Genomic DNA, 22,779 nt, shown 5'->3' on the forward strand with positions numbered 1-22,779 from the left:
TGAACATTATACAGTCTTGCCTGATTTCCAGAGAAAGATGCAAAATGGAACCTCCAAGTCAGACTCCCACCCCCTAAAAGTGACAGGTGCTGTCACGGTGCTCTGGGTTCAGGGACACCCAGATTCAAACAGGGCTCTGTCCTCTGTGACACTGTGTGGCCCTGGGCTAGGTACGCTTCTCAGTGGAATCAAAGGATTCAGCGAAACAGTGCAAACGGAGTGAATGGCACATAGTAGTGCTCGTTAAATAATGCTGTTTGCTGCCCTAGTCTGAGGTCAGGCCTAGTTTCCTCCTGCTGAGGAAAGCCCAAGCGAGAGCTCCCCCAGGTTTGGGGTTCCGAGCAGCAGTGTCAAGACACCATGCATTGGACCCCAAAGGGTTACAAGGCCTTACAAAGGCCTGAGGTTCCCAGTGAAAAACCAAAGCATAAAAATAATTCGATGAGTAAGAATAAAATTCCCTCTTCTGAGGTTCCCGGGGCCAGGCCCCTCCCTGCGGCAGGCACTTCCCCTTTCCCTTGCTCATGGAGGAGCCAGGCAGGTTGACTCAGAGCTGGAGCGCTCAAGCCAGGAACCCACCCGAACCCGGCCGCCAGCCGAGCGCGCCCCCGTGCGGCCGCGGGCGGAACTGCAGCCCGAGAGAGGAAGCGGCGGCCAGATCCGCAAGCCCAGCCACCCAGCCGCTCGCGGTCCCTGCGGGGCCGCCGCCCCCGCCCTCCCCAGAGGGGCTGAGCGCCTTGCCTCTGGGGCTCCCACTTCCGCCCGGCCCTCCGCACCGCCCCGCGGCCGCCCGGGCGGAAGTGCGCTGGCCTCCCGGGTCCCCCACGGCCGAGAGGCGGAAGCGCGCTGCGACCGCCGCTCCCCTCCGACCCCGCGGCGCGCGGCGCGTCGGGTTCCGGACAGGTCCCGTGTGACGTGGCTGCGCGCCGGGGGCGGCTCCGGGCTGGGGGCCGGGAGGCCGAGTCGGGCGGGGCAGACCCGGGGCGGGGCGCGGCGCCGCTGCTGGATGGCCGGGGCCGCCCGGAGCGCCGCCGCCGCCGCACGGTGAGTGACCGCCCGACCCTCGGGGGCCCGCGTCCGGACCGATCCCCCCGACCCCCCGCCCCGCCGGCCCCGGACAGACCCGGGTCTCTGGCCCCCCTTCTGGCCCAGAGCTGAGGAGTTCAACTTCTTTGGGCTCCTCTTCTCCCCCGTCGCCCCGCACGTCGCTGCCCATCGCTCCCTCGCTTTCCCCCTCCGCGTCCATCTCCCACTCTCTGGCGCGCTCACTCCTGACTTTCTCTTGCTTTCTCCTTTCCCTCCGCTCTCTCACTCTCCGTACCCTATTCCCCTCTCCCCAGACTGCGGTCCCGCACCTCTGCCGGCATCGCCTTGGCCTCCAAGTCTGGCCCGGCCCAGTCCTGCTTTTGGTCCCCGGGGAGCCCCAGCGGGGTTCGTCAGGGTCTCCCGTAAAGGCCGGGAGGTCCTGGACGCGGGCATCCCTCCCACCTCCATCAGGGGATGAGGAAACTGAGGCAGGGACACGCTGGCTCAAGGTCACGGCCAGATGAGGCAGGGCAGACCACATTTAAATCTCATGCCCGAGTTTCCAGATTGAACTTCTCTGTTGGTTGACTCACATCTCGGTCCTGTGATCCAGCGGCTGGGAACCTTCCTGCCACCGGTGTCCCAGGCTGCCTGCAGTGTAAGGAGGGCTTTCCCGAGCTGCCCCCATTGCCAGGCCAGGTCACCTGCCTTAGCAAGCTCTTCTCATCTTCACAGCCCGTAGGGAGGCAGTTCTCCCACCTTACAGACTAGAAAACTGAGGCCTAGAGAGGAAACTGAGGCCCAGAGAGGGGCTCCGGGGACTGGCCCACGCTCAAAGAGCTGTAGGTGCAGAGCAGAGTTTGGGCCCCGTCTCCAAAGCCCATGCTCTGCACATCTGTGAGACAGCTCCCGACTGAAGGATCCTTCTCTTCAGTTCTGCCTCCTGTCTGTCTGTCTGCCTCCTGTCCTGTCTCCTGGAGACAGTGGGCTCACGGCCGAGGAAGAAGCTCTGATGGTTCTGCTCTAGTTCCGCTGTTTGCTTTCCCCGCCCGCACCATCCAGTGTTGCCCATCAGGCTAGACAGTGGCAGCCCCCGTCCCCTGGGTGTCCTCACTGGAGCACATCCTGGCGGCAGAGCCTCCCCTGGCAGCTAGAGACACCCGACTGGGCTGGGCCTGCCGGTGGCTGAAGGGAACCCAGCCAGCACCTCACCCCATCATTAGGGAAAGTTTAGCCCCAGGCAGACACGCTGACACACAGTCTGGAGCAGGCTCAGGAGGAAAAAATGTGTGGTCCTCGGGAGTGGGGCGTGGAAGAGTAGAGCCCCTTTGCTCTGTGCACCCATCACTGGGGTCCTCAAAGGCCCTGGGCAAGGCAGGCAGGGGAGTGGCCGCTTGTCTGGGGGGAGGGTTAAGATGCCACGTTTGCTGAGCAGGTGTGTGGCCAGGGGTGGCAGCTCACGTAAGAGGCCTTTGTGTTTTTCAGCACGTGGCATGCCTGGATGTCCCTGTCCTGGCGGTGGCATGGCGGGCCAGAGGCTCCTCTTCTTCACTGCTCTTGCCCTAGAGCTCCTGGGAGGGGCTGGGGCTTCCCAGCCGGCCTTCCGGAGCCGGGGGCCTGCAGCCGCCTGTCGCCTGGACAACAAGGAAAGCGAATCCTGGGGGGCCTTGCTGAGCGGGGAGAGGCTGGACACCTGGATCTGCTCCCTCCTGGGCTCCCTCATGGTGGGGCTCAGTGGGGTCTTCCCACTGCTGGTGATTCCCTTGGAGATGGGGACGATGCTGCGCTCAGAAGGTAGGTGACCCTCCTCTGGTGCTCGGGGCAGCCAGCGGCGTGGAAAACAGGGCTGCTCTTCCCGGGAGAACGGGGTCGCATGTCGCAGGACGCAGCCTTCTGGAGTGGAGGGCAGGGACAGAGCACAGTTTCCCACCTTGTTGAGACCAGGGTGGACCAGGCTCATTTGTTCGTTCATTTCTGTATTTATTTGTTCTCAAAGAATAAAAATTGGCAAACATTCACCAAGAAACAATATAGATTGTGGTTGGAAACATGGGTGCCAAGCCCCTTGGGTTCCATGCCAGGCTCTGCCACTCACCAGCTGGCTGGCATTGGGCAAGTTACTTCACTTTAGGCTCCCAGCCTTAAAAATGGGGATCATACTGGTACCTGCCTCAAACGTGCTACTGGGGAGAGGAGAGGAGCTCATGCTGCTGGAGCACTTAGAAGGCTGCCTGGTGCTGGGGGAAGGGCGCCAGGTCCGAAGGCCCGGGGCTGGCCGTGTGCTGGAACAGAGCCCTGCATCGCCCTTAGTGCAGAAAAGCCTTTCCACCGAGGCCCCTGGGTCAGCCTTCCTGGAATACATGCAAGGCTGGTGGTGCCCCCCTCTGGGGAGGGGACCTGGGAGGTGAGGGGTTTGCCCAGGCCAGGGCAGAGGCTCCCCCTTTGCACTGCAGATGTGTCTGTGCACTGATGGGGCACAAATGACATGTCGTAATGAAAACTAAAGACTGTATGGGTAGCTCCTAAAAATGCAGGTGCCCGCTGCCCCTCCCAGGAGTACAGCGTAGCAGGTCCGGCTCCAGGCTCCAGGAATCTGGTATTTCTGCCGCCTGCTAGGCCGGGGAACTGTTCGTTCAGCAGATAGTTATGAGCACATCTGTGGCCCATGGCAGGCTGAGGGCTGGCGCCACAGCTGTGAAGAGAGCCCTCGTGGGGCCTGCCAACATGGCCTGTGCATCATCTCAACCCCTCTTAGAGTGCCCCTGCGAGGTCAGCCGCGGGGGGTTAGCTCCATTTCACAAATGGGGAAACAAAGGCACCAAGGAGTTCTTTGACCAGGCTGAGGTCACACAGCCTGGAAGTGGCATCCCACTGGACCACCTGGGATCCCACTGGACCACCCAAGCGGCCTCTGCCTTCTGCGCCCATTTCTCTGGATAGCCTCCTTCGCGCACTTCCAACTCTTGATGCTGCAAGTCTGCAAAAGTTCCCCAGTCTCTGCCACCTTTCTGAAAGTAACAGTGGCTGAGAAGAGAAAAACTCCCCCTAAAAAGGGCTTGCTGTGTGTGTTGTCATTTAACTCCCACAAAGTCCCTATCATAGAACAATCATCCTGGGTTTAGAGATGGGGAAACTGAGTCCCAGAAGTAACCTGCCCTGGTCGGTTGGGGGGCTGGGGCCCGTCGGGCTCCCAAGCCCTGTCTCTTAACTACGAAGCCGCAGTGGTTCCACAGCCATCCAGCGGGCCGTGATGTATTTCCTGCTGAGCACCCAGCTGGTGCTGGGCCTGGGGTGGTGGGGGTGATCCAGGAAGGGCTGCAGGCCAAGTCCAGCCTTCTGGAAGCTTGCTGTCTGGTTGGAAAAACACAGCACCCAGTAAGCTGGGTGGGGCAGAGGTCTGCCCAGGGGCTCTGATAGGCCAGCTCGCAAGCCCCACATCTCCACATCTCCCTTTTGTAGCTGGGGCCCGCCGCCTGAAGCAGCTGCTCAGCTTTGCCTTGGGGGGACTTTTGGGCAATGTATTTCTCCACCTGCTGCCCGAGGCATGGGCCTACACATGCAGTGCCAGCCCTGGTGAGTGAGGCCACAGTCAGGGGGCAGGAGGGCAGAGGGAGCTGGTGCCCATGCCTAAGGTTGGCCCAGGCCCTCCTGCTCCGCCAGAATGACAGGGAGGGGGGATCTGGGCATATGGCAGGGAACTTTCCCCGGTCCAGTTCCCCGGCCCCTGTGGGAGTCCCTGGGGCCCACCTTCCCCACCAGCCAGTCCTGTCCCACTTCCCCTGTCACTGCCCCTGACGAGGTCCCATTCCAAATGCCCCCCCCTTCTGTGGCCCTGGCTTGGCCTGGCCTGTCAGTGCTGCCCCCTGCAGGTGGTGAGGGCCAGAGCCTGCAGCAGCAACAGCAGCTGGGACTTTGGGTCATTGCTGGCTTCCTGACCTTTCTGGCATTGGAGAAGATGTTCCTGGACAGCAAGGAGAAGGAGGGGACCAGCCAGGTGAGCCCCAAACCCCGGGGCCTGGACAGGTCAGCCTCTGTTATGTGGTGGTGTGGGAACCTGGAGACCCAGGTTCTGAGTTGAGCCCTGAAAAGAGGGTCTCTTCCCCATTTCCTTGGGGCTCTGGGAGGCCAGGCCAACTGGGAAGATCCGGAGAGTGATGACGTTGGCGCCTGCTGTGGCTTGTTCTCATAAACTGGGAGCAACAGCAGCGTGGAAGGTGGTCAGTTGAGTCGGGGCACACAGCTGACTGGGCAGGAGAGAAGTCTAGCCAGGCTGAAGTACTGTTCCCTGCCCCTGTCTCTCCATCTCTCACTCCCCTCCTGTGTCTACCCTGGCCGAGTGGGGGAACATCTAATGCCCCCTCTCCCTCCTTCTCCTGGCCCTAGGCCCCCAGCAAAGACCCCGCTGCTGCTGCCGTGCTCAGTGGAGGCCACTCTCTGGCCCAGCCGGCTGCAGAGCCCGGCGTGAGTGCCGTGGTCCGGACCATCAAAGTGAGTGGCCCACTCAGGGCCCCTTCCTCCTGCAGCGGTTCCCCACCCCCAAACTGGCAGGCCCAGCTGAACCCTGCCCGCCTGGGTCAGCCTGGCTTCCTCTTCCCTTGTGCAGGTCAGTGGCTATCTCAACCTGCTGGCCAACACCATAGACAACTTCACTCACGGGCTGGCTGTAGCTGCCAGCTTCCTTGTGAGCAAGAAGGTGAGTAGGGGTAGGGAGAGGTGGGCCCCATGCATTTCTGGTGGGAATGATGGTGCCTGCATTAACCAGTTGGCTCGGCCTCCAAAACAGGTCTCTAGTCCGTGCACTTCCCACTCCATCACCAACACCCTCATCCAGGCCCTGAGGGCTGCACGTGGCTGCCTTCTGTCCGAGCCACTGGGCTGTTCTTGTTGCAAAAGCTCCTGGTTGGGATTACATACCTCTGCCAAGCTGCTAGGCTTGGGCCCTGCCTGCTTCTAGATGCTTCTCACCTACTTCTTCCCTCTGCCCTCTCTGCCTCCTCTTGAGCTGGCCTCGCTCTTTCCCCTCTCCCGACCTCCACCTCACACTATTCCGTCTGCCTGGAATGTTCCTCCTCCCAGTCTTTGAAATCCTGGCTCCTTATCCTTCAGGCCTCGGCTGACATGCACGTCCTCAGAGAGGCCTCTGCTAACCCCTCATCTAAATGAGGCCCCTGTCACTTGTTCCCATGCCACGTGGTCCATCTCTTCCCCCACAGCACCTGGCACTGTGTAATCTTGTGGTTGTGTGTTCATTCAGTCCTCGCCTCCCCCCTCCAGACTGTTAGCTCTGTGAAGACAGGTTCCTTGTCTGCTGTGTTTCTAGTAGCTGAACGGTATCCAGCCAGAGCACCCAGCAGAGTAAATATTTGTAGACTGAGTGGACAAGTGGGTGCCTGGCCCTCGGCCCAGAACCCCACAGACTCCCTTCCCTGCAGATTGGGCTCCTGACCACCATGGCCATCCTTCTGCACGAGATCCCCCATGAGGTGTGTGCCAGAGGGTTTCCATGGCGGCAGTGTGGGCGTGGGGCTTCGGAGAGGGATTTGGGCTGGGAAGCCCTGAGTGGCAGCCTTGCGGGGGGCTGGGCTTTAGAGGCCTAGAGCTGCTCAGCCCACCAGGCTGCAGCCACCATCTCAGCTCCGGCCTCTGGGGCAGGGGGGCAGGGAATGGGGTCCCAGCCTAGGGGATGCGGGCTGGGGGGCCCAGCAGCAGGGCTGGTGCAGGGGGCTCGGTGTGCAGGTCCGTACCCGACCCCCTGGGGCCCAGAGTGATCATCTGGACCTCCCCTCAGGTGGGCGACTTTGCCATCCTGCTCCGGGCCGGCTTTGACCGATGGAGCGCAGCCAAGCTGCAGCTCTCGACGGCACTGGGGGGCCTGCTGGGCGCCTGCTTCGCCATCTGTACGCAGTCCCCCAAGGGAGTAGGTACGGGCGTGGTGGGTGGCGGTGGCAGGTGGTGGTCAGCAGAGGGGCCCCAGCCAGAGGGCATAGCTGCCCCATCCCAGTGTCCAGGCCAGGATCCGCCCCAGGTCTCCCCTGTGGGAGTGGGTGTGGTGCACACAGCTCCCCTGCGCTCCCAGCCATCAGGACTTCTCCTCCCACTGCAGAAGAGACTGTGGCCTGGATCCTGCCCTTCACCTCTGGCGGCTTTCTCTACATCGCCCTGGTGAATGTGCTGCCTGACCTCTTGGAGGAAGATGACCCGTGGTGAGTGCCCCTTGCCACCATCACTCACGGGGCCCCTGGGAGCTCGGGGGTGGGGGCTGGTGCTTCCGGGCTGCGGCCCATCCTCAGCCCCAGCCTGAGCCTGGCCCCTTTCCCTGCAGGCGCTCCCTGCAGCAGGTGCTGCTGCTGTGCACAGGCATCGTGGTGATGGTGCTCTTCTCACTTTTCGTGGAGTGACCATCCCTGCCACCCCCCACACAGCAATAAGAGACTCGGATTCACTCTGTAACCATGTGTGAGGCAGAGGGCGAGTGCCTGAGCGCACCTCTGACCAGATGAGAGGGTGGTTTGCGTGCGTGCGTGTCTGTGACCGTGACCAGAGATGTATGTGAGACCGACACTGTGATGGCGCGCTGGGCCCGGGGCCTGATCCCGGCGCCTGATCCCGGCGCCTGCCCCCAGCCGCGCTGTGGTCCTGTTACCCCGTCAGCCCGCACTTCCCGCAGTGAGCAGTGAGGAATAGCAGCCCTGGTCCCAGGTGGAGGCCTCTCTCAGCCAAGAAAGACCATAGGGGGAGTGAGAACAGCCCCAGGAGCCGAGGGCTTCGGGGAGCCCAAAGCTATCTCCCTCTGGAGCACTGGGGTTCCCGGCCTTCTACTCAGGCTCCAAGGCCTGGCAGCCTGAGGGCTGAGGGTGGGAAGCCTCTCTGCTGTGTCCCTTGTCCGGGCCCTTCCTTTGCCAGTTCTAAGGCCAAAGAAAGGAGAGGCAGGTGCTCGTGTAGCCCCTCGCCCCACTCAGCACTGACGGTCCTCCCAGCCTGGGATGGAGCTGGCAGATGCTTTCCAAGACCTTTTCCTCGTGGCTGCCAGCCCTGGGCCAGCTCCTGTTCCCCTAGTAAATGCTCCCTGGCAGCGCCAGCAGCTTTCACCACCTCCAGCTGCCAAACAGCGGCAGCCTGCAGGGCAGTAAGCAGCCCTGAGCCACACAGGCCTCCTGGTTCAGCCCAGGGACTCTGGTGCCAGACCAGGGTGCAGATAGAGATACCCCAGGGGCAGGAAGAGTGGGCCGTAGCTGCCCCTCCCTGCCCAGGCCCTTTTCCTTGTCCCACTGCAGCTGAGGGTAGATTGGGGGAGGTGAGAGCTCCGCCTTGTCAGCACTCAGGAATGTGCTCTGGGAGAATGCTGAAGCCATAATCCCCAGCTATTTCCCTTGGCGGACACCCAGGTACTCAGCTGGCTCACTCCACAGCCAGGCTCAGCCCTGCTGCTCAACCATGGACGTTCTGAGAAGCGGCCATCAAGAGGGTCTGAATGGGTTTACAGCAGTTTTGCTGTGGGTCCATTTCTATCTGTAAATATCTATTCTATAGACAATGCAAATAAATATTATATACAAACTGGCTGCCTCTCTTCTGCACACCACAGTCCCTGGTCAGGCAGGCCTTTCCTGGGCTCCCCTTGCTCCAGCCAGGCTGGTGGCTGTGTGGGTCCCCACCCCCAGGCTCAGCTGGCCACCCTGCCCATCTGGTCATCCCCAGCCCCCCACCAGCTCTTGTGCTTCATGCTCATCTGTGAACAGTTACCCTCACAGTGCTGCTCAGAACAGGGCGCAGCCGTTCGTCCTAAACCTGGCGTGTTAGCTGTGGAGCCCAGTCCCACAAGCTGGGCACCGTGCCACCGTAGCCGACATCACCCCCAGGGTGGTCGTCCTCTTTTTACAGACTTAAGAGCCAGGGGCTTCTCCCCAGCCTGTCCCAAGTAAATGGAGGAAGGGAGGTCTATCCACCAAGTCATCTCCAGCTTTGCTTCAATGAAATTGAAAAGATCATGGGGTTCTTCTTACTCTACGGATTCTCACTTCCTCTGAATGTCAAGGCTGCTGCTCCCCCACAGGGCTAGCCCAGGAAAGCGGGGAGGGAATAGTGGGATCCCACTGTGCTGAGTCAACCAGGCTGGCCAGCCGGCCTTCAGGAGCCCACAGGATAAGAACTGTCCATCGGTCCGTCCTGGAGCCCCACTAAGCGGCATGCTCAGCTGGGAGTGCCTGGCTCCGACCCGCCGGCTTGTCGGCGAAAAGGGAGCCGCCCCACCTGGCTGTGACAGTCCAAGGTCTGGGAAGCCCAGGCCTGATGGTGCCAAAGAAGGAATCCAGGGCTGCCCCCCACCCCCACCTCTCTGGGGTGGCACTGGGGCTCTTACCTATGTTGAGCCCTTCCAGGTGACAGGTACACAGGCAATCACAGGGCTCAGCCTGCCCAGGAGAGGCAGTGAGGCCATTTATGAAGAAGCTGGTGGGACACAGGGACTGGGCTCACTGCAGTGCCGTGGCCAGGAGGCAAATGCCCTGACTGGTCAGGCGGGGAACAGAAAACACAGAAGCAACAGCGGCCAGGTCTATCCCCACCAAGGGGACAGAAACCAGAAGCTCTTGGAAGTTGTGCTGGGAGTGCCTTGGGCAGGGCATGGAAGTCAACGGGATTTCCCAGGGGTCTGCCCCTGTGAGCAGCAGAACACTCTAGAAGGCAGTCCGGAGGTGACAGGACTCCTGGGTTGGAAAGCTAGCCAGCAGCCAAGCCCTCCAGATAGGCTGTTTTGGTCAGTAGCTCATTGTGCATGTCCACTTGGGGAGAAGGCAGGAAAAACTGCAGAGGGGCTTTTGTTAGGGGGGCATGTAAGAGCTGACAAGAGTTCTGAGGGTCTTTTACTCTAGAAGGCGTTCCCTGGCCCACGAAAGCTGCTGCTAAGAGCACAGACATGGAACCCAGACGTGTTTTACTGTCCTGGGTTTGGTCTTTTACTCTAGAAGGCGTTCCCTGGCCCACGAAAGCTGCTGCTAAGAGCACAGACATGGAACCCAGACGTGTTTTACTGTCCTGGGTTTAAATCCCAGCTAGGCCACCTAAGAGCAATAGTAGCCCAGCTGCTCACACACATCTTGGAAATGGGTACCCCGATGGGGGCTATTGGAATGACAGGACCAAATTATGCACAGATCCGTCGGGCATGGGGCCCAGAACAGGCCCTTAGTGAACCACACGATGCCAGCTACGATGTTGGGGGGTGGGGCGGAACTGGAAAGTTGAGTAGACAGAGAGGACCAAGGAGATCCTCAAGGAGACAGGACATGGGGCCTGATTTAGAGTGGGGCTGACGGCGGAACTGGGGGGAGCGGGGGGAGAACACACCGTGACCAAAGGTTAGGCTCAGAAGGGCTCTCAGTGCTCTTGCTCAAGGTTCATTTCTCAGAAGGAAATGAGCCAAGAGAACTAATGGGAACACGTGGAGAAACAGGAGGCTCAGGGGCCAGGAAACAGGAGGAATTTCAAGGAGCAAAAACCCAGGCTTTACAGGGAACCAAGGAAGAGGGGACCAAAAATGCAAAAAGGGGAAAGGCTGGCTTCTATTCCTGGTTCTGGAGCTGCAGGGACCGGGACCTCTAAAGCAGAGGGGTGGGGCAGGGAGCAGGAAAGGGTCTGGCCAGGACACGATGGCGGGAGGCTGGAAGACGCCAGGCAGCAGCTGTAACACGCGCCCATCTTGCCCGGAGGGCCTCGCCCGACAACTGCTTTGAGGCCCACAGTGGTTTCAGGGGTTTCCAGGCAGCAGCACTTGGGGAGGGAGCCTCCTGCACAGGTCCCACTCTTGCAGCCAGGCAAGGTGCAACAGACAGGTGGCAGGGACCTGAAACCATCTTTTATTATGAATTTTAACCAGCACCAGACCAGGGAGCAGGTGTGGTGGGCAACCTCCTAGGCATAGTACTGCAGGTTGGCTTTCTTCTTGGCCTGCACCTCCAGGATGCCCTCCATGTAGTCCTCATGCGTGAGTTCCGTGGCGCCCCTGCGCAGTGCGATCATGCCCTGCACCAAGGACAGACAGGCTCTAGGGTGCCTTCCTGCACCCCTGGCCCGGCTCCCAGAGGCCTCGGCCCTCTGAGCCTCTTCCCCCCAACCAGCAGTCTCCACCAGCCAAATGCCCCATCCTGTTCAGCGAAGAGGGGCAAGAAGGCATGAAGTAACCCACTCCCTCACACCATAACTCACCGCCTCCACGCACACGGCCTTGCACTGGGCACCATTGAAGTCATCCGTACAGCGGGCCAGTTCCTCATAGTTCACATCGGGACTGAGGGGTGGGGGGAGGGGGAGAAAGAACCCCACAGGACTCAAGTTACTTATAGTTACGGGGAGCAGTGGGAGACGACGTCCGCCCAGACTCCCCATCAGCAGGAAGTCCACTTGCCCTAGGACTTTGGCTAATACCCCCTTCCCCGCTATGCCTTGTTCCCTTCTCAGTACAAGGACGAAGGGCAGGTAGGTCAAAGCAGACGCCAGGTTATTTTTGTGTCTCTTGAGCTCTAGCCTTCTGGAAATCTGCACCTAAGATGCCAGGGACTGATTCAGCCTGGAGCGGCGGAGCAAGAAGATGGCTGTCTCCCCTTCTTTCGAGGAGCACAGGCCCTGCATCAGCACAGAGCTGCCTTGCTCTCATGTGCCAAGCACTTACTTCCCTTGATGGTGCCACGACCCCACATGGTCAGTGGCATTAACCCTAAGCACCAGACAAGAAAACTTGGGCTTCAACAGGTAATACCACCTACTAGAGGTCACACAGATCTGAATCCAGATTCCATCTGGCCCCTGGCTGGACTCCCCAGACCCATGCTGGGCTGTGCTCATCTGCTGGGGTGGAGGAGTCAAGGAAACTGAGGGCCTCCCATGGGGGAGGAAGGGGCAGGGTGATTCTAAGGAGCGGAGCACCCAGAATCAGGGCCTGGACCCCAGCAAGACTCTACCTCAGGCTTCTGGGGAGAAATGGAGGTGGCATGTAGATTAGTTCTGTGTGGACAGGGAGAGAAGGGGTGGGCAGAGACCAGGGGATGGGGATGCACAGTACAAAAAGCAACAGAGGGCGCTCCGCTGCTGCCCCTTCAGGTCTCAGCGCCTTGCTCATGTCCTTGCTCACCTGACGTTCATCTTGCGGGAGTGGATCTGCATGATTCTGGCCCGGGCCTCCTCATTGGGCATCGGGAATTCAATCTTCCGGTCCAGACGGCCTGAGCGGAGCAGTGCGGGGTCCAGGATATCCACCCTGTTGGTGGCTGCAATCACCTGAGCAAGGGGAGAAGCGCAACATGAAATGAGGAAGATGGGGCTCCCAGACAGACAACCGTCAAGGCCACGACAGGCGGACAGGCAGCCCAGGGTCCAGATCAAACAGCAAGTGTTAAAAAACAATCTCAATTGTAATTCTAGCTGCACTAGCTGGGTAACCGAGAAGGTGCCCTTCCCTCTAAACTCCGCTTTCTTTTTTTTTTTTTTTTTTTTTTTAAAGATTTTATTTATTTATTTGACAGAGAGAAATTACAAGTACACTGAGAGGCAGGCAGAGAGAGAGAGAAGGAAGCAGGCTCCCTGCTGAGCAGAGAGCCCGATGCGGGACTCGATCCCAGGACCCTGAGATCATGACCTGAGCCGAAGGCAGCGGCTTAACCCACTGAGCCACCCAGGCGCCCCAAAACTCCGCTTTCTTAATCTGTGATGATGATACTCACCTTTACTTGAGTGTTGGGTTGGAACCCATCCAGCTGGTTCAGAAGTTCCAACATCGTCCTCTGCACCTCCCGGTCTCCAGCCTTCTCACTGTCAAAGCTGGGGCACACAAGAAGCCCGAGACACTGGTGAGGCCACAACTTGGCCAGAGCCTTCCCCTTCTCCAGCCACCAAAAGCCTAACCCAACTGTCTAGGACAGGGAAAGGTCTCGCTCAACCAGGGGCCCCCAGCCCAGGACTGACACAGAACAGGTGTCAGAGACTGGAGAGGCTCCTGGGATCAGCCAGGCTGAGGATAAAACAGTTAGCAAAACCAACCACAGCCCGGGCTATCCCCCTATGCATGTGCCACTGCAAACTAAAGCTTAGAAATACGGGATCCAGACTTGGACCGTAAGTGGGAGCCCAGGCAGGCATCCCTGAGAAGTATCCCTCAGCCTGAAAACACAGGCCAGGCAACCAATAAAGAATGGGAAAAGTACGTTCTAGAAAAGGAACAACAGGTGCAAAATCTCTCTCACCAGGACCAGATGGACACTGATTATGGAGGGGACCTATAAACCAAAGGGATGCTGGGGCGTCTGGGTGGCACAGTTGGTTAAGTGTCCAACCCTCAGTTTTGGCTCCGGTCATAATCTCAGGGTCATGAGGTTGAGCCCCACCTCCTGCTCTGCATTCAGGGGTGGAGTCTACTTGGGATTCTTACCCTCCTCTTCTCCTTTCCCCTCTGCCCCACCCACCTCATGTGCTCAACTGCTCGCTCGCTCTCTCCCTCTAACAAATGGCCTTAATAAATAAATAAAAAATCTTTTTAAAAAATAAATAAATAAACCAAATGGATACTGGGAAGAAGTTGGGGTGGGGACAGGTCCAGGATGAAGTGGAGGGGAGCAGGGAGAGCCACACAGGGGACTAGGCAGGCCATGCTAAGTACAGCAATGATCCCAAGAAGCAGTAGGGGCCCATGAAGGGTTTCAAGTAGGAAGTTTGTGGGAGGGAGTGTGAGTACCCGTGAGGAAAGCAAGCAGGTATGAAAGGAACATGCTGGCAGCCGTGAGGAGAATGAATGGTCAGGGAAAAAGCAAGGAAGCTAGTTAGAACAGAATCCGGGACTTAAAACCACAAGAGCAGAGCTGCTGCCACTATTCCAGGGGAAGGAGCGAACGGGGTGGGAAACAGCTGGAATTTACAACAATCTCCTCTGTGGCACTCAGCACCCCCTTACCGCTTAGTGCCGATGGCATCCAGCTCATCGATGAAGATAATGGACGGAGCTTTCTCCTTGGCCAGGGCAAAGGCATCCCGGACCAGCTTGGCACCATCCCCAATGAACATCTGTACCAGCTGGGGGCCAGCCAACTTCAGGAATGTAGCCTGGTGAGGGGGCATGGTGACCAGAGTCAGGCCAAAGGCACTAAGAGAGGTCCCTCTGAGCCCACTTGGTAGAGCTTTAGCTTCTGACCTTTCCTTCTTCATTCGCCCCCAAAGCACTTACCTTGGTCTGTGCAGCACAGGCCCGAGCCAGCAGGGTCTTCCCCGTACCTGGGGGGCCATACATCAACACCCCTTTTGGAGGCTGGATCCCCAAGTTCTCAAACTTCTCCTTGTGGTTCATTGGCAGGACAATGGCCTCTACCAGCTGCCAGGAAGAAGTCCTGGGTGAGGACAGTGAAGTCTGGAGGGCTCCTACAGCCTGACACTTAATGACTTCAACCCCAACCCTCAACCCTCCTAATGCCAATTCAGGGACATTGCCTCTCCTTCCCCTGCGTCAGAAGGACACAGAATGTTCACTCCCACGAAGGCTGGCTACGGCTGCTCCAGGAACAGCAGGATATGGTTGAGAGGCACCAGAGTAAGAACCAGGAGCCTGAGTTCCAGTCCTGACTCTGGTCCTAAAACTCTGTGACCTTCAACAACTCACTTAATCTCTCTGGACCTCCGTCTCCTAAACTGTTGCATGGCACCCTCCTTACCTCCCTGGGATGCTATAAGAGGCATGTTGGCAATAAGTCAGTGAAGAAGAAAAACACAAAAGGCGGGCGAGGCTGCTACTAACAACCAGGGACTCCCTCACCTCCTGAATCTGCTTGTCCAGGCCCCCGATGTCACTATATTGTTCTGTGGGCCTCTCATCCACCTCCATGGCCTTCACCCGAGAGTCATACTCTGTGGGCAGGGTCTCCAGGATCAGATAGGAGTCTTTGTTCACACCCTGGGGACAGAGCACGGAAGCCTTCAGGTTTGTCCCAGCTCAAGACCTAACTAACTGGCTGGGTGGCAGATGTCTGTAGAGTGAAAGAAAATACAGGACTAGGAAAGACAAGAACCAAAGAGCAAGCTGACGAGCTCGGACTCGCTGGGCTCTCTGCCAAGATTCAGGGCCAACAGTGACCTGCGCCTGAGGCAGAGGCTCAACAAGCCAATGGGAGAAACCTCACTGGATAAGCCCTGCCCAGGCTGAGGAACACCACTCACCACCAAGTCTCCTGGCTTTAGCTTTTCAGCATCCACCAACCCAATCACGGGCAAGAAGTATGTCTGTAGGAAAAATTCTAGGCTCAATCTCGGTTACTCAATAAAGCACCCTAGTCCTTTCCCACATCCACCCCTCACCCTCCTTAGTTCTATCCCTGAGCTAGCCTCACCTGCCGTGTAGAGGTTTTGATCACTGCACATTTACCCTTCCTCTGGGAATCCAGGTCAATATTGGCACCATCCTCTTCTTGGTCATTGGGATCAACATCTAGAAGCTGGGAAGGGAATAAGCTCAGTCAAGAAGCCCTGCTCAGCCCCCTGAACTCCTCAGGGCCTAGCATTTCCCAGGCCAAGACAATCTATCCCCTTCTGCAGACTAGCCCCAACCCCAGCAAAAGTGTGGCTAAAAGCCAGGGGACTGATAAGAACCCTTTAGGTGTTGCTTTTCTGCCCCCAAGAGCTCTCTATCCCCCAAGTAAAGAGGAAACATGTGTTTCTGAGGCCTCTGCAGGGTATCTATGTGTGTGTGTGTGTGTGCGCGCGCACGCGTATAGCACCCTAGAAATGCAAACTAGGGAGGTGGCCCCTGGAGGTGAGTTCTAACATGCAACGTGGGCCTCAAAACTTCCACCCACTCTTTTTCCAATGGCCCCATAGCAGGCTGCCTCCAAGCTCGGCTGACCCTTTCTCTTCCCCTCCACATACACACACACCTCGATAACGTTGGACACCAGGTATGGCAGGGTCTTGTTCACTTTGATTTTCTCACTGTTCTCTTTGATCTTGTCCTTCATGGCTTGGAGTTCGTGGGTAACTCGCAGTACTTCACTCTTCATGATCTGGGATGAGGGCGAGTGGAAGCAAATGTTCAGCCTTGGCTCAGCTTATCCGAGGGCCCTGTAACAGGTGAGGCCCAGGCTGCCCAGGGCACCTTCCCGCATCCATTCACTCAGCTCTAAGGCTCTCTGAAGAGTGAACCTGACTGTGCCCACCTCCAGCAGAGGGTAAAACGGGCCAGTCTGGAAACCTCCTGAAGTAGCTGTAGCAGAGGGAAAAGAGCAGGGCCCCGAATCAAGCAAATACAGGTATTAGCTTCTGCTTCTAATTAAGGCCTGGGTACTTCACCACAACAACAACCTCTGTTTCCCCATCTATAAATGAGGACTTTCTAAAAGGTTCTCAAGAGGAATATTTAAACACCTCTGCCGGAAAAGACAGTCCGATGAATCCTCTCAGACCTGCCCTTCCACCATCCTCTCTCTCTTCAGGTCTCTCTTAAGGCTTAGTTTGTCCTCTTTTTCTAATCTGCGGGCCCTATGTCTTCCCGGGAAGGCCGAGAATATGAAAGAAGCCACTGGGATCTCCAGGGCCTGCCCTGTGGGGGCTTCGCTGCCGGCCACTGGGTCTGTGAGCCCACCTTGATCTCACTGTCCAGCAGCCGCGTGCGCTGGATAATCTCTTCTGTGGACATCTTGAGCACCTCCTCCCCGATTCCATCTTGCTGTTTAAAAAGAAAAAAAAAATTTTTATACACATACATACATACACACACGCGCGCGCACACACACATATACATATTTATACATATACACACATACACATACACATTTAACTCAGGTCGGGGATTCCGCATCCTCAGATCCCACTCAGCCTCTGCTTCCCCGCCCATAAAACCAAAATGAAGGAGTCGAGACCCTTGCCCATATCCCAAGCGGCCCCGACCCCGGGACCAGGCCAGACCTTGACCCCCCCCCCAACCCCAGCCACTTCCCACCCTCCCACCAAAGGCGTCTTCCCGCTGGCCCCGGCTCCAGGACCCCCAACTCTCCCAGCGCGTACCTCAGCCTCATCCCACACGGTCGCCATCTTCTCCTGCCGAGTCACTGGACTCTAGAGTTTAGGCAGCAGATTCATATCGTGAAGGAAAAGACCGAAAATAGTACTAGACAGATATTTCAGCCAGAGATTAATACTATCTTTCCGAACGCCTGCTCCTGACCAGGGACAGACTCTCTCTCCAATTCCTCACTCCTGACTGAATTAGTTCCCGCCGCCACTACCGCAACGAATCTGCTTCTCCGATTCAAAAGACAAAACCCGGGACACAGGACCCGCCCCCCCACTCCCCCCCTACTCTTGAAACGTAACCACCCACGTCCTGTTTTAAGCCGGGAGGGACAGGTGGATTTGCTATTATTGGTCGGGGCGCGCAGTGGGCGGAGCCTGGATGCAAAACCGGAAGGGAGGAAGGGATGGGACCTCGAGGGCCCTTGGGAAATGTAGTCTTAATCTAGCCAGCACCTGAAAGGGCGCTTTGCAAGAGGATGATTCGACCTCAGAATCTGGTGCAACTAGGAATTCGGTGATTCGGGAGCTGGCTCAGCCTCACAAACCATAGACAACATACGCCAGCCGTGTGCAGAGAGCCAAAAAAAAAGGCATGTCCAAGGTTACCAGAGAGAATCATTAACCAGTTTTAAAGAGAAATCGCTGCTTCTGTTAACTTCTGAGCAGGTGCCCCAGAACTGCCCACGTGGGAAGAACGGAATTGACAACAACCTCTACAATTAAAAAACATTATGACTCACATCTGTAATCGTTTCTTGTCATCTCAAGGCTTAGGGCAGATCTTTGGGTCATATAAGACTAATTTTTGTTGTATCTGTGTCCCATTGCTCTGGAGGATCTCTGCTTATGATTCTAAGGCAAGACCCAGGGAACCCCTAAAATGAACTTCATGTAAGCCACATGACATATATTTTCAGCCAAGCCTTCACAAAGAACCCCTAAACTTGGTGGGAATCTGTCTAGTGGTTGTCTTTCTTTCTTTCTTTCTTTCTTTCTTTCTTTCTTTCTTTCTTTCTTTCTTTCTTTCTTTTTTTTAAAGATTTTATTTATTTGACAGACAGAGATCACAAGTAGGCAGAGAGGCAGGCAGAGAGAGAGGAGGAAGCAGGCTCCCTGCCAAGCAGAGAGCCCGATGTGGGGCTGGATCACAGGACCCTGGGATCATGACCTGAGCCAAAGGCAGAAGTTTTAACCCACTGAGCCACCCAGGTGCCCCTGTCTAGTGGTTTTCTTGGAAGCAGTTGAAAGCAGAAATTTCTTCAAATGACAGCATTTGCTAAAGGTTAAGTGACTTGCCCAAGGTTATTCAGTGAGTCCTCCCAGAAGCTGCTGACCCCAAATTCACACTTGTCAGAGCTGTCTGACGGGAATCAAGAAGATTGGATGAGGAAGAAGCTGTCCTGTCTGCACTGCCCCAGCACACCCACAAAAAGAGTCAGAATCGCTGGGCTCAGGTACAAACAGTTTATTTTTCTATAAAGAGCAAAGTACAAAGAGGCAGAGAGGGCAGCCGAGCCTGGAGGAGCAACAGTGGGCAGGCCCTGGACCCTGGCAGGTTGGAGGAGGCCGCTGCCCAGGGCTAAACAGGGTCTAAGGTGTGACCAGTCAGGGGCCTCCAGCAGGATGATGGACAAGGAGCAGGGAGAGATGAGGCAGAAGCCCAAGGCTGCTTGTGGGATTCACACAAAGCCAGGCTTCATGGAGGAGCGGCGGCAGTTGGGGCAGCTCCGTGTCCCGTTGTTCTGCAGGCACCTTGGGAGGCAAAGGAGTTCTGTCCATTCACTGAACCCAGGCTTCTGTCCTGGGCCTGGGCTCTCTCTCCTTCCCTCCCCTCTGCAGGAGCTGGGACGGCCCCCAGGCTCCTCCTGGTGGCCCTGCTTGCCCCTGGCACTCAGTCCTGAGGCTTCCAGGAAGTCAGTAGTCAGGAGGTCAGCATGGAGGCCAGTAGCTGTCACAGCCCTGAGGCAGGTCTAGCCTTGGGTGTGTGAGTCCCGTGGCCTTTGAGAGGCCTCTCTGAATTCTCTCTGGGGAGAATCGTGATGGCCACCCCCTAGGGCTGCTGGAAGGATTCAATGAGTTATTACTTTTAGAACACGCTTGGAACGCAGAGGGGGCTACATTCAGTGTTACTACTGTGGTCAGGCCAGCGGGGGCCCCAGCATACCCCAAAGATACCGTCGGTGCCCCCTGCCCACCGGCCGGGAGCCCTCACCTGAGGTGGAAGATGTGGGAACACGGCAGGGCCTGCAGCCGGCTATTCCTCTCACCGATGGACTCACCGCACAGGCCGCAGTAGAGCTCGGTCTCCTCCACGCACTCGTGGAAGCGCACCACGTGCGCCCGCAGCTCGCGCTGCAGCCCCTTGCTGCGGCAGATGCTCTCGCTCAGGCAGTGCAGCTTGAGCTGGCTCAGCTGGGGCCAGCGGGGACCAGGTCAGTACTGGTGAGCACCACCCCCTTGCGCGGCCCGAGAAGCTGTCCCCGGGGCCCCACCCAGCAGTCAGGACACACAGGGTCTGGTCCCGGCGGCCTTCTTGCCTCTCGGATGGGCCTAGGAAACCAGTCCTGCCCTCTCCCCGCCTCGGTTTCCCCTTGTGCAGAATGACGGGATGGGTGAGGCAGGAGGTCCAAACCCTTAGAACTCGCCAGGAACCCCATGTTTATGAAGGACTTTATTGACCAGATCTGCTGCATTGACTCCATCTGCTCTCCTGTTTTTGTTAATTAAATACACACATCAGGTCAGCATTTCTGACCGACCTGAGATACTTGGGTAAAACTGAGTTGCTATATCCTATCCAAAAACAAAGATCTTTGGCATTTTAGTTGGGCTCTGCACCAGATCTCAAAGAAATTCGTATCTTTTAGATACTGAGCCTGTTTTCAACATTTAAAGGTTTGGATACAATCATTAAATTCGAGAGGCCACATATACTACAGGAGGAGCACGGACTTAAGAGTTAAGACAGACCAGGTACAAAGTGTGGGACCTGGAGCACCTTCCCTGAGCCTCAATTTCCCTACCTGTAAAATGTGGCTTGGAGTGCCCACCTTGCTGGTAGACAGTGAAGAGTGGGACCAATACCTAGAAGAGCCTGTGTGTGCCCAGCTCTTAGCAGACCCACTGCTGGGTTTTAATGACCACCAAGAAGCTCTGAGGAATTCTGATGTCCTCTGAGCTGTGGAATTCTTCCCTGCCCTCTAAAGTGCTCTGTGTGTGAACGAGAAACAGCCAGGGTCTGTGAATGGGTTGGGGGCATCTCCTGGAGATCCAGAAGGGTTCAGGGAAGCCCTCTCCCCACACCCCAGGTCCCATTGGGCTCTTGATTCCAGACCCAGGAGACAGAATCAGGTCTGACCTTGTTCCCCACTTCCTCGGCCAGGTCCTGGGCTTTCTCGATGGCATCCAGAGCCTGAAAGGCAAGCACAGGCCAGGGCTGCAGGCAGAGCTGTCTAACAGAGGCCTTGGCTCCCAGGAAAGGAAGGGGCCGAGAGGGGCAGGCCTGGGGAGGGCAGCATCGCTGGCCGGCTGCCCTGCGTATGAACGTAGCAAAAGCAGGCTGGAGCCCAGTCACAGAGCTGTGTGGTCAAGTTACCTGCTGCCTCAGTTTACTCAGATACAGAATGGGAAGAATATTCCTGTCTTACTGAGTGTCGTGAAATCGTGAAAGCCATTAAAACATCCTGAGTTGCAACCCAGCTCTGGCCCTTTGCTAGCTGTGGGTCTGGGCACATCATGGGACTTCTCTGAGTCTGGAAAATAACTTGGAATGGACTCACCTCATGGGATTCAGGTGAGGCTGATGTTAGACAAAATCTCTGAAAGAGTCCTGCCCAGGACCAGCCCCACAGATTGTAGGCTGACCTACTGGCTCCAAATGGGAGCACTGGGGAGAGCCAGGGGCTGCAGGAAACGGGCCCGCCTCACCTTGTCCAGCGCCTTCCTGGCTATCCAGCATTTGGCCACGCCCAGCAGCACCTGCACCTGTCCCAGGCGGTTTCCAATCTCAGTCATGATGCTCATGGCGGAGTCGTACCTGGGGAAGGCTGTCTGCACAGCCAGGGGGAGGGTGCAGTCAGACTGGGCCAGGCCTGCCACCCCTCCCTGTGCACCCCAGGGAACTCACCTCCAGGTCCCCGCGGCTCCGGTGGATGTCAGCAAAGCAGAGTAGGCAGAGCGCCTGTAGTGGCCGGTCCCCGTGCTGTAGAGCAATCTTCATAGATTCCTGTGAAGGGAGGCTGGAGGCTCAGGCCTGCACACCTGCCCCCATAACGCTGGGGTGTCATCATTCAGTGGGCCCCTCTGACAGGGCAGCCCAAGGATCGCCAACATCCTTGGGGCCCAGTACACCTAGCACGGTACTGTGGCCCCACTTACGGCCCCACTGAGGCCTCACAACATCCAGGGAAGTGGACAGAGATGACTCGATCGAGGGTACCTGCCTGGTAAGTTGCAACACAGGATTTGAACCCAGGTCTGTGGCACTCCAGAGACCGGCTCTCCTGCTTAAAGTGCCCCACAGAGGGGATGTGTCCGGGGAGGGCAGAGGGAAACTCCCTCCCCTGAGAATGGACTGGAAGGGAGTGAACTTTTGCAGCCAGAGGCAGGGGTGGGGGGTGGAGGGTAATTAGAACAAACGCATCCTCCAGGGACTCATGGAGAAGGGGGTCAAGGGGAGATCTTGGGGCCCTGAGAGGCTGATGGGGAAGGGGGACAGCCTAGCCCACACCGCCACCCTCCACCTGCCCATCTTCCCTCCTGCCCCACCTCACAACACTCCATGGCGCTGCCCAGGTGGCCCAGCAGGCGGTAGGCCACGGCCATGTGGTACTGGCTCATGGCCCGGTACTTGAGGCTCCAGCCTTTGCCGTAGTCGCTAACGAGCTCTGCGGCCTTGCAGGGGAAGAACAGGGCTTTCTCGTAGTCCTGCGGGGGACACAGGGAGGAGGTGGGACAAGAATGGGGCACACTGAATGGCAGGAGCTGCCCTGAAGTCCAGGGCTCTAGGGCCTGCCTTCTCCATCAGCTCAGAGGCCCCGCTGGTGTTCACTCACTCACTCGGGCTCCCAGGAGCGAGTGGTCCAGGCAGAGGGAACGGCCACCGGAAAGGTGTGCGCTCCACGAACGGAGGAATTCTCATCTGTTTGCGGACGCATCCCAAGAGCCTAGCACAGTTCTTGGCACTTAGTTCTTAGCACAACGGATATTTGTTGAATGAAAGAATGAGTGAGAAGGCACAAATACAGCTGGCATCTCCTCTCACACAAAGGGGGAGTACCGGGCCCCCCACTCGTGTTTGCCCTCCAGTACGCGGCAGCGGGTGCTCACCAACGGCTCAGTGCCCGCTTGCCAGCGCCGTCGGCGCCGAAGAACGTGGAACAGACTCACTGAGGCAGTGAAATCATCCTTTCTTTCTCCTCAAACCTCCAAGTACTCTTTCTACCTGTCTGTTATCAGCTAAAGCCCTTGCTTCATACTCCACAGGGAAAACAGAAGAAAGTCAGAGAGGACTCCCTTCTCCACCAAATCCTCGAGATGGACCACTCTGTCTCCTTCCTGCCACTCTAGAGAAGGACCCCGGCTCCTACAGAAGTGAGTTCCTCCACGGGGCTTTGGAACCAAGCCTCCATCTCTTTTGACTCAATCACTCCCATCGTTGTACAAATGCATTCTGCCATTTCTTACCTCATTAAAAAAAAAAAAAAAAAAAAAAAA

The 22,779-nt window shown here is 57.4% G+C and overlaps 3 protein-coding genes and 1 long non-coding RNA gene across 10 annotated transcripts in view; 2 read left to right on the plus strand and 2 right to left on the minus strand.

Annotated features, from left to right (window-relative positions):
* The first annotated feature begins 948 nt into the window (after positions 1 to 948).
* On the plus strand, positions 949 to 8,586 carry LOC132008374 (zinc transporter ZIP13). Of its 6 annotated transcripts, none has more exons than XM_059386890.1 (10): positions 949 to 1,044; positions 2,512 to 2,820; positions 4,486 to 4,599; positions 4,881 to 5,020; positions 5,410 to 5,514; positions 5,630 to 5,719; positions 6,459 to 6,509; positions 6,815 to 6,947; positions 7,130 to 7,229; positions 7,349 to 8,586. In XM_059386890.1, exons 2-10 carry the CDS (start codon positions 2,520 to 2,522, stop codon positions 7,422 to 7,424), a joined length of 1,110 nt encoding a protein of 369 aa, XP_059242873.1. In that variant the 5' UTR covers positions 949 to 1,044; positions 2,512 to 2,519; the 3' UTR covers positions 7,425 to 8,586. The 6 variants fall into 6 exon arrangements, with proteins under 6 accessions (XP_059242873.1, XP_059242874.1, XP_059242876.1 ...); XM_059386891.1 differs by having other exon boundaries at positions 4,896 to 5,020; XM_059386893.1 differs by having other exon boundaries at positions 6,815 to 6,943; positions 7,349 to 7,458.
* Positions 8,587 to 10,864: 2,278 nt separating this feature from the next.
* On the minus strand, positions 10,865 to 17,160 carry LOC132008392 (26S proteasome regulatory subunit 6A). Its single transcript, XM_059386926.1, has 12 exons — positions 17,056 to 17,160; positions 16,634 to 16,717; positions 15,930 to 16,055; positions 15,387 to 15,491; positions 15,217 to 15,279; positions 14,816 to 14,953; positions 14,234 to 14,377; positions 13,964 to 14,112; positions 12,741 to 12,837; positions 12,152 to 12,297; positions 11,230 to 11,311; positions 10,865 to 11,046 (listed from the first exon to the last, which is right to left on the minus strand). Exons 1-12 carry the CDS (start codon positions 17,080 to 17,082, stop codon positions 10,936 to 10,938), a joined length of 1,272 nt encoding a protein of 423 aa, XP_059242909.1. The 5' UTR covers positions 17,083 to 17,160; the 3' UTR covers positions 10,865 to 10,935.
* A 1,053-nt stretch (positions 17,161 to 18,213) lies between these two features.
* Positions 18,214 to 22,779, plus strand: part of LOC132008364 (uncharacterized) — a 7,424-nt gene continuing 2,858 nt past the window's right edge. The window contains exons 1-2 of one of the 2 annotated variants that reach the window (XR_009401620.1): positions 18,214 to 18,518; positions 22,549 to 22,656. This is a non-coding gene — a long non-coding RNA (uncharacterized LOC132008364). Of the gene's footprint in view, positions 18,519 to 19,382; positions 19,497 to 22,548; positions 22,657 to 22,779 lie in introns of those variants that run through there. The other variant, XR_009401619.1, reaches the window with a different exon arrangement.
* The window catches only part of LOC132008363 (43 kDa receptor-associated protein of the synapse), a 9,410-nt gene continuing 5,159 nt past the window's right edge, over positions 18,529 to 22,779 (minus strand). The window contains exons 3-8 of the mRNA XM_059386880.1: positions 21,832 to 21,990; positions 21,191 to 21,289; positions 20,992 to 21,114; positions 20,423 to 20,476; positions 19,277 to 19,476; positions 18,529 to 18,816 (exon numbers count right to left, since the gene is read on the minus strand). Coding sequence (XP_059242863.1) covers positions 18,744 to 18,816; positions 19,277 to 19,476; positions 20,423 to 20,476; positions 20,992 to 21,114; positions 21,191 to 21,289; positions 21,832 to 21,990 — 708 coding nt within the window. The 3' untranslated portion in view covers positions 18,529 to 18,743. The remainder of the gene's footprint in view (positions 18,817 to 19,276; positions 19,477 to 20,422; positions 20,477 to 20,991; positions 21,115 to 21,190; positions 21,290 to 21,831; positions 21,991 to 22,779) is intronic.

Source organism: Mustela nigripes, unplaced genomic scaffold (genome assembly GCF_022355385.1).
Source record: "Mustela nigripes isolate SB6536 unplaced genomic scaffold, MUSNIG.SB6536 HiC_scaffold_148, whole genome shotgun sequence".
In the NCBI taxonomy this organism is placed as follows: Eukaryota; Metazoa; Chordata; class Mammalia; order Carnivora; family Mustelidae; genus Mustela; species Mustela nigripes.

Bases quoted from the DNA above. Each gene is read 5' to 3' on its own strand.
- LOC132008392 (XM_059386926.1), bottom strand. From the start codon at position 17,082: ATGGCGACCGTGTGGGATGAGGCTGAG. The intron at 15,280-15,386 runs GTGAGGCTAGCT...TTTTTCCTACAG, and splicing joins TCAAAACCTCTACACGGCAG to ACATACTTCTTGCCCGTGAT. The intron at 12,298-12,740 runs GTGAGTATCATC...CCCCTTGCTCAG, and splicing joins AACCCAACACTCAAGTAAAG to GTGATTGCAGCCACCAACAG.
- LOC132008374 (XM_059386890.1), top strand. From the start codon at position 2,520: ATGCCTGGATGTCCCTGTCCTGGCGGTGGCATGGCGGGCCAGAGGCTC. The intron at 5,021-5,409 runs GTGAGCCCCAAA...TCCTGGCCCTAG, and splicing joins AGAAGGAGGGGACCAGCCAG to GCCCCCAGCAAAGACCCCGC. The intron at 5,515-5,629 runs GTGAGTGGCCCA...TCCCTTGTGCAG, and splicing joins CCGTGGTCCGGACCATCAAA to GTCAGTGGCTATCTCAACCT.